The 13,877-nt window shown below is 39.7% G+C and overlaps 1 protein-coding gene across 1 annotated transcript in view; it reads left to right on the top strand.

Annotated features, from left to right (window-relative positions):
• The first annotated feature begins 1,321 nt into the window (after positions 1-1,321).
• WNT7B (wingless-type MMTV integration site family, member 7B) overlaps positions 1,322-13,877 on the top strand; it is a 41,747-nt gene continuing 29,191 nt past the window's right edge. The window contains exons 1-2 of the mRNA XM_009696811.1: positions 1,322-1,327; positions 2,592-2,818. Coding sequence (XP_009695113.1) covers positions 2,722-2,818 — 97 coding nt within the window. The 5' untranslated portion in view covers positions 1,322-1,327; positions 2,592-2,721. The remainder of the gene's footprint in view (positions 1,328-2,591; positions 2,819-13,877) is intronic.

Here is a 13,877-nt window from a genome sequence, read left to right as displayed (position 1 = left end):
AATTCGCTCTTTCCTGAGCTGACCTGCTACCTGTGCATCCTGGCAGAGAGCGAGTGGCCGACCTGGGTTCCCTTCAGCCTCCTTCAGGGAGAAGAACCACAGACTAAGCTGTAATGGCAAATCCCCTGTCCCCCAGCATCTTCAGGTTACTTACGCTGATATCTTTCCCTTGTCATAACTTCAAAACCATGGAAGGGCCAGACCTGGATCCTGACATGATTTGAGAAAGGGTCGTGGCATTTTTGAATTATCAGAGAGTGTATGTTTCTGAATATAACACACCAGCTATAAAGGAAAAATACTTTTCTTTGCATTTTATTGCAACACTTTCAGAATGTACATCCTACTTGATGTGGGAAGTTGTTGAAGTCAGAGAGATAAAAGTTCCGTGTGCTATGAAAGAAAACAACACTTTTACTTTTCAGTATTGAGAAGTGCCTGATTTTTAAAAAATTAAATATTGATGCTTTCCCCTGTGCTTTTCATTAACTTTTGAAGCCATAAGTTAATATAAAAAGTGCCATTGAAAGATCAGAGAATCTTATTGTCTCTTCATCAAACTCGTAATTTGTTTTGAAGGTTATCATATCTCTTGGAAAGTCCTGATTTAAAGACACCATAATGTAAATATTTTATTCAATTGTTTAAGTAGAGATGGGCCAGAAACAAAATCTTAGCTCAAAACCTGCATGAATCTTGGGGACTTGCTGGTTCCAATTGATGCTCCAGCTTTGTTGCTCAGTACCCAGAGGAACGTGAATTCAAGCTACAGGTCTGAGTGCTTCTGCTCCAAACACTGCGAGTGGTTGGAGCTGCAACTGCATTTTGTCCTTCTTTTTGTTTAATAGGTAATACCACATGGCATGCATGCTCTGTGTTTGCAATATCTTGTCTTTATATCTATAAGCCTCCCCAAGCCATAAATAAAAAAAAAAAAACAACTGGCAAATTTCTCATGGATTGTTAACTTTGGAAAAGATGCATGAATACCTATTAAAGGCAGCGTGAATCATCATGGTATTTCCATTCCACAGTAAAAGTGGTATTTCATTTTGGCCAGGGAAGAGCTCTCCATTTCACCCCTTTTGCTCTAGCTTTACTGTAGTTTATTGAAATGGCAAAATTAAACACTCGGATTTCGTTGGAGTGCAACATTTATGTAATTTTGCAGTTACCTTTGCAACAAAGTTGATAAATTCCTATAAAATTCTTCAATTTTGTTTAGTCAGCATTTTCCAAAAGAAGCATTTCCAATGGGAAAATTTTAACACTAAGAAGAAAGACTTAGTGTTCAAGATGGAGAGGACGGTAACAGGGGAGTTAGCCTGTATCCCGTTTGTTACTCACCTATTTATGTATGGTGAATTCTGTTACTGTGAAACTCCACTTAAACACAAGGTGCTGCAGCATGATCTGGACCAGCATCTTTACATTACTGAGGCAATCAACAACAGCATTTGTTGGGAAAGTGAAATTACCCCTATGATCCAATACCAGGCTGGGACAAGCTAAAGAGGGGAGAGGGAGATACTTCCTTGCAGGTGCCGAGAAGCAGTGATGCTCTCGGCACCCCAGTTTGGCAGCCGAGGAGCAGGAGAGCCAGCTGGGCAGTGTGGCAGGGGCTTTTCCAGACTGGTTGTGTAGCTGTCTCAGGGTCCACCACACCATGCTGAGCAAGGCTTGGTTTGCTAATGCAGCTATACTGCTCTCTTTGCTCCTCCTGACTTGTCCGGAGCCAGTTGAAGCATCTTGGCATGGGCCTGGCTGGTACTTGGTAGATGCGACCTGAGGCATCACTGAATGTGTACCCATGTTGTTTTATTTTTTCAAAATATTACCACTTAAAATGTAGCCCGTGAAGATGTTGAAAAAGGAGCCTGTAAAGATGTTGAAAAGTGAGCTGAGAAATGAAAACTAAATGCACTAAAGTGAAAACATATGGCAGGTGCAAGTTATATGCAAACTTCATAATGAATGCTGAAAATATACTTGAAGAAGGAGAACTACAAATATTTCTATTCTGGATGGCACATATTAAGGATCACTCCTATGTGCTCCATGATATTTGCCAGATCTAAAAGCACAGTTATGCTGGTGAACTTTCATTTATCAATCAATACTCTGACTGTAATAATGGGCAAGAGGGTTCTCTAAATTGTGCTTAACAGTTTCAAATGAGGGATGGAGTAACTAAAATGCTGAGCCTGAACCTACGTAGGCCATTCAAAGCAGACATGAGTTTCAGAGGTTTGAGGACAATCAATTATCACAATTTTTTGCTTTTAAATATGTCTTGCTTTCCACATCTCATCAGCTGATGGCTCTGTGTAGGACTGGAAGCACAAGTGCCAAAATTTCACTTCTTTGTTTTTTCTGGCACCAATCAGCTCAGGAATCATTGCAAGATTTCCAACCTCTTTTGGCAGACCAGAGGTTGGGATAAGTTGGGATAATTATAGGAACCCAACCTCCAACCCTTCCCCTTTTGCGCAGCACCTTTCCTGCCACAGGGCAGCACATGACAGCACATGATAAAAGCAATTAATGGCCTCAATTTGGTTATAACGTGTCTTTTTGTTTTTTTCCTTCAGAGCTTTGTCATCTGTGGTGGCTTTAGGAGCTAATATCATCTGCAACAAAATCCCAGGCCTGGCCCCTCGGCAGCGAGCGATCTGCCAGAGCCGCCCTGATGCCATCATTGTGATCGGGGAAGGGGCACAAATGGGAATCAATGAGTGCCAGTACCAGTTTCGGTACGGGAGGTGGAACTGCTCCGCGCTGGGAGAGAAAACAGTCTTTGGACAAGAGCTTCGAGTAGGTAAGGGTGTCTCTAATACGGTGCTGAAGTGATACATTGGGGATGGTTTTCTTTTAGCTTTCTCACTGCAGTCCTGCAAAGGTTTATAACCCTCTGGTATTTGCCTACTGGAGTTCAACAGTGATGCTCCCAGAACAACTGTGGTCTTTCTGTTTTCACTCATTGAAAAGTAACTGGCAAGAGACATGATATCTCTGGTGATCTGTAGATGAAGTCATTCATATTTGTGCAACTTCATACCCAGCAATGCCTGCACAGGCATCCAAAGACACAGTCATCACACCCTGTGAAAAAAGATTTCCAATTATAATTCTGTTAGAAGTTGCCATGATAACTGCGGTGCATATTATGGCCAATCAAAAAGCACCTAAAATCAGGTCCAAAAAATCCGTCTGCAGACTTCCCAAAAGCTTAAGTAATGGGAGAGTCCCAATTAACTGATGGAAGTATAGTGCGTATGACACTGGTCTTCCAATATATGGCAGTGATACATATCCATTTTAGTGCTGCTATCATGCAGTAAAGAAAATACTGCAAGTGATTTGAGGCAGGAAACCTTTTCAAAGAAAATAACACAGGACCTTGGTCTGACAAGCTGTTAGCTGGCAGAAGTCAGATTTATCACTTTCCATTTGCTCTATGTCTGATATTATTTCATAGGGGAGATTATGCAAATTTATTCCAGCAATGAAATCATTATTTTCCTCATCACCCAGCTGAGTATCCTTAGCCTATTCCTGACCTTTCCTCTCTCCCCCAAAGGCTGCCCACTTACTACCCCCCCGTACTGTCTGCTGCTCAGTGCTGGGATAACATTTTGTAGTGTGTGGCTCTCACAAGGGCACTCAGACTGATATCATCCAGCTTCTCAGTGGGGTTGTAGCTTGTTCTTCTCATGTCCAATTCTTCTCTGGGTGACTCCTCTTTCTTGAATTCAATAGTTTGGGTGAGTCTTGTGCCTCCAACACAACTGAATGTGGTCAGACATAAGATCTCATTAAAACCATGTGAAAAAAAAGGCATAACATTGCATCCCATTTGTGCAAAGAGGAAAGGACTTATACACGGCTTTGGTTGTTACTGGAGGTCAAGGCTTTGGTTTTTTTTTTCCAGCACCCTTGTGAAATGAACACCAAAAGATGAGGTATGCTTAAGTCAATGATGGAACTGAATATTTTTTCAGGAACATGCAAGTCTGAGCATCTGGATGAGGTCTGGGCTTTTTAAGCGCACAGTGGCCCAGCTGTGAAGTGTTGTAATTGAATAAATCCATTGGCATTAGGGAAAGTGACTTACACCCACAGAGAATCTGTTATATTCTGTGAGCATTACTCCACACCAAATCACAGAAAAGGAGAGGGCTAAAACTAATAATAAAAAGACCCAGTAAACCAAATCAATGGCAAAAGAAAAGTCTGAACTTTTTGAACTTCAGAAAAAAGTCTAGTAGAATTCGGTTTTGATGCTGAAAAGCTGGTGGTGAGGAATTTGCTCATCAGTCTCTCTTCCCATATTTGTCCTAAGGTATTTCTAATTCTGTTTAGATAATACTTCTTGCCTAACTTTTGTTTCTTAAAAAGAGTGTGAGCAGAAGGCATTAAACATTTTCAAGACCCCATATACAGGAAATAACCTAAAATTGGACTTTTACCTTCAACTTTAAATGAACCAGAAAAACATCTAGTCGCTTGTCTTGATTATTAGAAGCACAGGTCTGGTCCTCCTTGGTTGGTCTTATGCTTGTTTGTCTTAAGCTGATGTCCAAAATGATGTTGCTGCCAGAAAATATACAGCTGCCAAGCATGCCACCGTTGTACTTCTTCATGCTATGTTGTCTTGATCTGCCAAAGCTTGCAGGCATGCGCTGACCCTTAGACAAGTAAGTCTTCTTCACTTCTGTGAGATCACTTATGTCCTTGAAGAAGCACACTCTGGAGGGTTGTTCCAGAGTTGGTGTCATCATTAAGCTTCCTGGTGAAAAGGCTTTCACCACCTCTGCTCTTCTCTTCAAGCTGAGAATCTTGTGGCACCTCATCAGCTCCATCCTTGTACTCATGAGTAATAACCCTCTTCACCAGAGAGACTCCTTTCATCCTCAGAAACCTTGCAAGTGAGCACAGTCCAAATGCCTAAAGAGGACTACAAATCATTCCTGTGCGTTCATTCTGAATTTTTCTGTGCAAAAAAAGAGCTACAGAAGACAAAAATTGTTTGGCATTAGGATAGACCAGCTATCAAGTTGGTCAAACTATACAAAGTTTGAAAAAAACAGGGTTTTCTTGAGCCACTGTTTAGGTCATATTTGCCAAAATGTTCACCAGATTCTTGACCTCTTCACCGAACCTGGGTGGTTTCTTGCAACTCTGAAATGACTGATGTGGAATTTGGCGGGTTCTTTTATGGCTTAACCCAAACACAGACAAAACTTGGCAGTTGCAGCCGAGTTCTGCTTTGACATTTGTTGGGTGTGAAACCACACAAGCTCTAACGGATGGAGAAGGTTTACATGACCCCTGCCAGCTGAGCCAGATGAGTTCCATGCAGGTCTATAAAGGATCCTGTAATCCACATGTCTTTGTTTGTTTTATTAGTGGAGCAGCACCCAGAGATGATGTGGTCAGTACCTAGGAAAAGGACAGGGTTTAGGAAGTGGTGTTATTACACTAGTGAGGGGGAAAAAATAAAAAAGGACAAAGCTTAAAAAACTCCAGCCACTTAAAGGTACAAAATACTTGTAAGCATATTCACATGTGTAACAAAACACATCCGTGTCTGAGACATACAGAAACACTACACCAGACATTTGTTTCTGTCTGAACAGGCTGAAGAAAGGATTAAGATTAAAAAAGACAAGCATGTTTTTCATTTCACCCCAAAGGAAAGCTCATCTAGCTTCTTCCCAGAACTGCTTAGGGAGATGAACAATCAAGGCAAGTTATCCAGGTCGTAGGGTGGAGAGGCCGAGCAAGTAATGATAGCGTGATGTTAATTGCTGTCTATCTGTATGGGAAAGAGGGGACTTGCTCTTTAGCCACTGGGCCAAGGCTCTACCGCTAACACTGACAAGTGAAGATTTATGGTTATTCTAGTTTGCATCCTGATGCAAAACTCCTCCTTCAAAATTCAAAGCAAACCCCCAGACCCACCCAACATGAGGTTTCTGTAACAGCTGTGCATCTGTTGCCAGCACCACCTCTTGGGTGCCATTATGCTCCAACTATGTATGTCTTCCAGCCACAACCAAGTGGCAGCCAGAAGGTATGACAGAGGAGCAAATGTCCACCCTTGTGACATCTGGCGATCCTACTGTGCCAGGGGAATCCCCAGTAAGTTAGCTAAGCTGGATTGGTGCTGAGCTGTTTTTTCAAAGAGATACTTCAGTGAATGAGGGCTGTACCACCTATATAGTACATGGGAGCCTGTATTAAAAACAATTGAATAGTTCAGAGGACAGAATAACAACTGTAGAAATTATGATAGGTGTGGGGCATTCATGTTGGTGTGAAAGATTTATAGCAGCCAGAGATAAAAAGTGATGGAGAGATCCAAATTAGTAGCATGAACAAATGATATAGCATGGGATGAATTAGCCAAGCATTGTGTATAGCTTTTTTTGGTATATTTATAGGTGGGAACTTTTCCATAGTCATGCCATCCCCAAAGAAAAGTCACTACTACACTCACTTTACTCATCCTGTCCCTGTACATACTTGTATTTGTCACCTTCCTGCACTCATCCTTAGTTTTCATGCCAGCTTCTCACATAAAGTCATCTTTTGCACTGTCCACTCATTCTTCTTGCTGTAAGTCTCTTCAACAAATTACCTTTTTTAAGATTATGTCTTTAACAAATGGATTAAAAAATTAATTGGTTAATGATATATCAGTTGTTATTATTGATAACCATTGTTGAAAGATAATTGTCCTTCTTATTTTTTGAATGCAAGGACCCTGATCTGGAAGAGTAAAGCCTCTGGTCCTATCAGGTTATCGATGCAAAAGAGCTCCAGCCTAGCGACTGGTCTCTACTCCCCCAAAAGATGGTTGAAGCAATCTATCATGTAGGTACCTCTGAAAGTTACAGATCACTAATAATGTTTGGAAGCAAATAACTCCATGCAAAAAAGTAAGCAGTGCAGCCTCTGAAGTATGAAGTCAGAATTAATAACGGAAGTGAAACCTACTGTTGTTCTTTGACAATGGATTATTTTGGCTAATTATTTGTGCATGGACCATTTCCACTGGAACTCTCCAATCTAAAGTGCTTGTAAACAAATTACTCTTACCAGTGCGAAATCCAGGGCAAAAATTAGGTGGTTTGAAAAATATAGCTGTCAAGATATCAAAAGAAATCTGTAGATGTCTCCTTTGTCAGACTCATGATGTGGAAAATGATCACAATTTAGTAATATTCATTTGGCTATGTCATTGATGCAATGATTTAGCAAATCATTGAACTGCACACCTGACAGGGAAGAATCAACAAACAGCCAAAAAACAAAGGAGTTCTGAAGTTTTTTTTAAAAAAATCTCTCACCTTTTGTATCGGTCTGTAGTTTTCTGGCATGTTGAAAGGATGCATTTGAAGTGAGGTTAAAGCTCTGCTTGCTGTGGGAGGTTTAGGAGAAGAACAGTCTCTTAAGAAGCTTCCTGTTGCCATGCATTTGCTCAACTTTTGATCCACTCTCCAGGCAGAAAGGGGGAGCGATGGGAGAGAAAACTACAATTTTAAGGACTAACAAAATCTGTGCATGGATTTTATTAACTCATAGGTGAAGAAGACTTTATAAGTTATTTTGAGAAACACAATCAGAAAATAAAGTTGAATGTCACGGTTATGTACAAGCATGCACTTGTACACATGCACACATAAACCACTAAAAACACGGCATAATTTCAAACAGAAGACTAAGAAAAGGAGGGCAACATCTTCTGAAGGAAAGATACTCATAAATAAAGTGATTCTTTCTGTCTTTATACTGGAAACAGGTAACTAAGTCCACATTGGATCCCAGTGTTTTAGCTGCAGGCCTGAAAGAACATGGGAATGGGGCATGAAAGATATGTAAGTGATGGTGTCATGGAGAAATGGTTGGCATCTTACCATACATGCGGAGGGAGTCTCAGTCAGTAAATTATTCTTGGTTCAGGCCATATATAGGCTTAATTAAATCTGGATTCAGACTCACATATGAATCCAGTCATTTTTATTCTGGGCTATGATGGTGGTTTAACCGAGGTGCCAAATGTTCATAAAAACTTCCTACCAAAAATGGGAGGAGTAGAGAGACTCATTATTCTCCAAAAATGGAAATTTGCATCCAAGCAGATACATTAATCTAGCACAGTAGTGTCTTGTACGGTATGAGTTGGCCAACTTGGAAAGCTTGTACAAGCTTCAGTACAAGCAGAAAACTTCCAATACATGAAGACAGGAGGCATTCTTAGGAATGCTTTACAACCATACTTGTGCTTTAATGCTATCAGCAAATCAATAAAGGGAACCATAAATGAATCCAGATAGTTTGCCTAAAGTTCATACATTTCTGTCTCACTTTTTGCCTTTCTTTCCTCCTGCCATTTCTTTCTCTGTTACTTTATGTTCCCATTTTCCAATTTTTTAATCGATTTGTGTTGTTAGTTATATATTTATTAATGCTTAGCAATATTCATATATCAGGTTGACTGTATGTTTATTATTCTAACATCTGTGTATTTATTATGGGAAAATCTATCTTTACAGACTTGCATTATATCCAATAAAAACAATATGGGGGAAAGAAAGAAATTGTACAGCTGGAAACAATTTGGAGGGGGAAAATGAGTTGGAATTAGATTATTTTAAATATGATACAGAGCAGGGTACACACTTCACCGACAGAAAGGCAGTAATTATCTTTGTCATAGCAGTAGGTGCTATGATTGGTTTAGGCATTTGTCAGTTGTTGTGAACCTCAATTGCACAGTGGCTTTTGGACCTGATGTGGAAAAAATTCTGGTTTTCTGTTGTTGTCATATAGCATGGTCCCAGACAACGATGTCCTTTGAGCGTTCAAGCAACTGATCAAAAAGAAACTTGTTTTCAGTAATTTGAACTGGATGTCTGCGTTGGTGCTAGGATATGGTAAAAAATATCCCAGTGTGAGAGAGGGCTTCCCAGGGGATGGCATCAGCTTTCAACTCCTAGTGCAGCAGGCTGCCTGGGATGCCAGGAGAGAGGTGCACAGGATGCATTCAATCAGCTGAAATCTGTACTAGGACTGCGTGCAACTTCCAGAAGACCATGTAGGACCAATACAAACCAGGTCTTTATTACTCACATGGCCACCTTGGAGTGAATGCTGATGTCCATGTCACAAAATGTCATGAGGAACCATTGCATTTACAAGTGTGATTTAGTTAAACTAGTAGATGCTATAAATACCATGGCAAATTTAATGAGCTGTGGCTTATGCAAGGATAGTTTTTAACAGAAGCACAGTGGTATATAACAAGATGTATAATTCTTGGTTATTTAGATAGAGTGTTTTCTCACTATTAGGCTGAATTAAAAAAAAAAAACAACCCAACAAGTCATGCATAGTGAACCACCACCCATACCAGCTGGGTAACTGACAGGCAGGCAGGCAGAGGCAGCTGATAAAGATGAAAAAAAAAAAAACCCAAATCGTCCTCAGTGTGCTCATTTTGCAGGCAAGATTTATCACACCTCAAACACTCATTGCAAAGCCTTCTCTTAAAATGCCTCAAACAACGCCTTTCTTTTTATAACTGACATGTTGTAGCTGAAGGGAGAAACAAAGCTATCCTTAAGGATATCCAGTACGTTTGTTTTAGCTTATTAGATACATATTATTGCAGAAGGATTTCAGTTATGTCAGTGACTATCATCGCACAAGTTGCCTTACAAAGGTAGAAAGGCCATGCTGGAACAAAGTTGGGCTATTACAGGCAGTAAGGTAAGTACGATAAGACATGCAAGCTGCCTTACGAGAACAGTTTTTTCAGTGCAATTCATCTTGATGAAAAGCTAAACAGTGGAAAAAAAAAGCTGTGATACTCTAGTAGTTACAACGTAAAGTAAGTGAGAGGGCTATTTTAGTTTGCATTAGCGTCTTTGGAAGAAATTAAGGAGTTGATTCAAACAGTTCATACTTTCTGACTGCAGAAGGGTGGATAAGCTTTTTACTATCACAAGTAGCAAGGCAAGACAGTAACCCAAACCAGAATAAGAAAATAAACCTCCCAGCTGGTGGTAGCTGAGGTTGGGAAGGATTGGTAAAAAAGTTATGAAACAACCACTGTGCTAAGAATTTATATTATTTCAACTGAGGAGACAGCCTATTGTGAGAGTGGTAGGTTCAGACTCTTCTTCATTTTAGTAAGTTTCTGTCATTTGGAGGTCTTTTTAGAAAAAGAAAAAGATCTTTCTATTCTACGGAAGTGCTGTTGTATTAAAGAAACATCCTATTTTGAAAGGATGCAGGATTCCCAGTTTAGTGAATCAACTGGAAAATTTGTGGGTGATAATTTCTCTGTGCCTTAAAAATTTCTTAGATGCCAGAGCTTCATAATGATCCGGTGAGGCTTTAATAATGTTTTCAAAACACACTGTAAATCATAGATAAAAAGATAAATGTGAATGGACAGTACCATTTGTAAATTAAGAGTTGACAGTAATAAATTTTGCTTGACTTTACTAGAAAAAAAGTAATTTTGCTACATTAATTTTATCATCTCTATCTCTTTTTCTTTGTCTCCCTATAAAAGAAATGTCTAACATATATAATCTGTAGCATATAATAATTTCCAACTATGAATAGACAATTTTTTGTATTTCCCAATTTATGTTCTCTACTCCCTAGTCTTTTTGTAAGGTACCACTGTCTAGTTCAAGCATAGCTCAGTTGTGTTTTCTTTTCCCTCAAGGGTCATGAGTTTGAAGAAAAGTGTAAGTTCTCTTAAATTAAAATGTTATTGTTGCCGTTTAAATATTTACTTCTGGCAGCAGGCTTGCTTTAAAAGTCAGACATCCTTATTCTAAACATAGCATTAATATGTTAATACAATTACCTCATGAACTCTGTGTGGCTGGCAGCTGGATGAGAAATGGTAGGTGTTGACCTGAATGAAATTCGCAATTTCCATCCCGAGGGAAGTGCTAACTTTTCAAACTTCTGTTTCATTTCATTTTTACCTGTAAAAATGAAGATTTTCTTGGAAGTGGTGTTTGTAGACATTTTCAAACTAAAATACACTGATATACTTGACCCTGAACAACTCCATTTTTGTTTGTTAGTGGACTTAATTTTAGATTAGTTAAGTGCATTGATGTAAATTGATGCAGGGAAGTGTAACTGGGGAGACTCAAGTCTCTATATCGTCTCATGAGCTCTGCTCTCGCAGGCTTCCGTATGTTTTCTAAGCTATATGGTTCCATAACACAGCGCACAGCTTGACAGGAGACATCACGTAGCACGACACACTGTCTTCCTGTGACCTTAACCCTCAGGTCTCAAAAAACAATGGACTGAGGGGGGGGAATGCAGTTTAATACTTTGTTTGAATGATTCAAAACTAAATGGACCTGGTTTTTATTAAATGGAATAGCTCCATTTAAGTGTCGGTATGGAAAAGAAACATTTTTTTTGGAGAGGGGTGGGTACTTATGGTTTTTGGCGTTCTGCAATCATCCTAATAAATATGCTATCAGCTGTCATGGAAAAGGGAACTGTTATAATGTGGCCTTACAGGCAGAGTCTGTAATGACCTGTAACTCTGGTCATCTCCTGCTCAGCACTGGCCATAACAAAACCCCTCCTTTTCTCTCACTTTTAACTTTTTCTTTAGCTACTCAGGGTAAAATTTTCCGTGTTACTTTTCTGGTCTGCCTTGGGATAAGTGAGTCAGAGGTCCTGTGGAAAAGATAGTATGCAAATTCTAGGCTATTATTTAATTGAATACTGTACCAAAATTTGGACACAACAGGGCTAACTTCGCATAGCAACATTAAGTTTGGCATGTCCTTACTTCCAAATGCCTCACTTGGAATGTTAATGTTCCTTTAATGTCATTTTTTTTATGTCACTTTGTAATAAAATTGCTGGCTACAAATGATTCATAGCATGCTGAGTCAATTAGTTACTTCCAGTGTCCCAGTCCTATTGGTCAATGACTTACAACGTCATGCATGCTTAAAACAGGAAGGCAAATAACATTTGAAGTTACATAAAGTGGTGCTGGGCTTAATCCAAAATGACAGGGGCCAAATTCTGGTCCTATTGCTGTCAGTAGAAATTTTGCCACGACTTTCGCCAGAGCCAGGATTTTACAGCCCCTGAAAAGGCTCCTGGCTTTTGGGTATGAGCAGAAGTTCAAAGCGGAGGTGGATGTCATAGCAGGGACTCAGCTAAAACCTAATTAGTTAAATGGAAATCAATGATACAACAATTGATTTTTTTAAGTACAGAGCAACTTTGCAAACAGGCAGGTGCTGCCAAATCTTGCCACTGCAAGGAAAGCTCTTTATGTAAGATGACAGGTAGCGCGGGACGGCAGCTAACCTGCCGGTATGTGATCCTGTAATAACTTGGGGTTCTAATGACGTTGGAGATCCCTTGAGCTTTACTACTGCGGTTAACTATGTTGTCAAAAATCTCTTCCCTAGAATTACAGATGATAGGTTTGGTCATCTAGTTCAACCTCTACATCAAACAGGACAGGCTAAACATAACATTAGACTTCGGAGTTACATGTGTAGCAGCATCCCTCCCTTTCCTCCTCTGTTCTTTGGGACACATTTTGTTTGGTAAACCATCTGTTTCTAAATTGAAAAGCTTGAAACGCACAGAGAGGCATTTACAAACATTACAAAAAAAACACAGCATTTGTTGATCTGTACATTTTGGTTTGCAAACAAATGTTTTTAGCATTCAGGCTTAGATCAGCAGTCCATGCAGTTTGCTGTCTTGCCTCCAGTCACGGGCAATTTCTTTTTCTAATGAAGTGGCTCGCATATTCCAAAATATTACATCTGACAAATACCTTATTTTCGGATTGACAAAGTTTTCCTTCTTAAGTATCATGCATGACTTTTTAGCACTGGATTAAATTACTCGTGACTGTAGTTAATTTCTTACTGATGTATTGTATGTCCATAACTATGAAGTATAATATTATTGTTACTGATATAAGAGTCAAATTAAAATGAAAGAAATAAAGCAAGCGGACTAAAGAAAGAGGACTATATCATCTATTATTTGGAGGCTTGAAAAAATGAATCTAGCATGGCGATTCTAAGGTAGCTGTTGTCTCTGGATTCAAACCCGCCAACAACGTTAGTTGTGCTCAGTTTACCCTATTGGGTGCTTAGTTTTAAACCGTCTGTTTGAAGTTCTATTAAAGAGGGTTTGAAAGTGTTTCACTTTAAATGCATGTCCCGAGTGGTTTGCAGAATACAGAAGTCATAGTGAAAGCCAGCATGCAAGATCGAGCTGGTGATGGGTCCTTTAGCTAGTAAAAACTGACACACCTATCCAGTTTTGATCAGATTTGGCCTTAGGATTGAAGTGGATCTAGGAGACAACTTTTAGCAGCAAGTGTAGTCTGTTGCTGTCTGTAATGCTGTCTCCACTGCAGAGGTTCAATCTCCAGTTTCTGGGATTGTGAAAGAAAGATGATTCCTAAGACTTAACCAGTGCCGGTGTAAAAAGTGGGCTCGGATTGCTGAGGAGTCTTTAAGTGTCTGCTCTCACCACAGAAAGCTCACTGTTGCACTGGGAGAAGACAATTCTAGAATCTCTAGATAATAGACACAGACTGAATTGCTGTAGACTGGAAAGCTCTATTCAAGTTGCTAAACCAAAAAAAGTTTACTCATGGATCATGATTTATTTTTACCTGTTCACTCATTTCTTCATGACAACATGGAAACTTGTTTTCTGTCTGATTCAGCTTCCACCCATCCTGTTCAGAAGAGGTCTCCACGCAAAGTCCCATCTGACATGGTCAGTGCATCCTTGCAGCTTCTGAGGGCAATGGCACAAGAGGTAGCGGTGGT

Source organism: Cariama cristata, unplaced genomic scaffold, assembly GCF_000690535.1.
Source record: "Cariama cristata isolate BGI_N322 unplaced genomic scaffold, ASM69053v1 scaffold11840, whole genome shotgun sequence".
NCBI lineage: Eukaryota > Metazoa > Chordata > Aves > Cariamiformes > Cariamidae > Cariama > Cariama cristata.
This window is presented reverse-complemented; position numbering and strand designations above follow the sequence as displayed.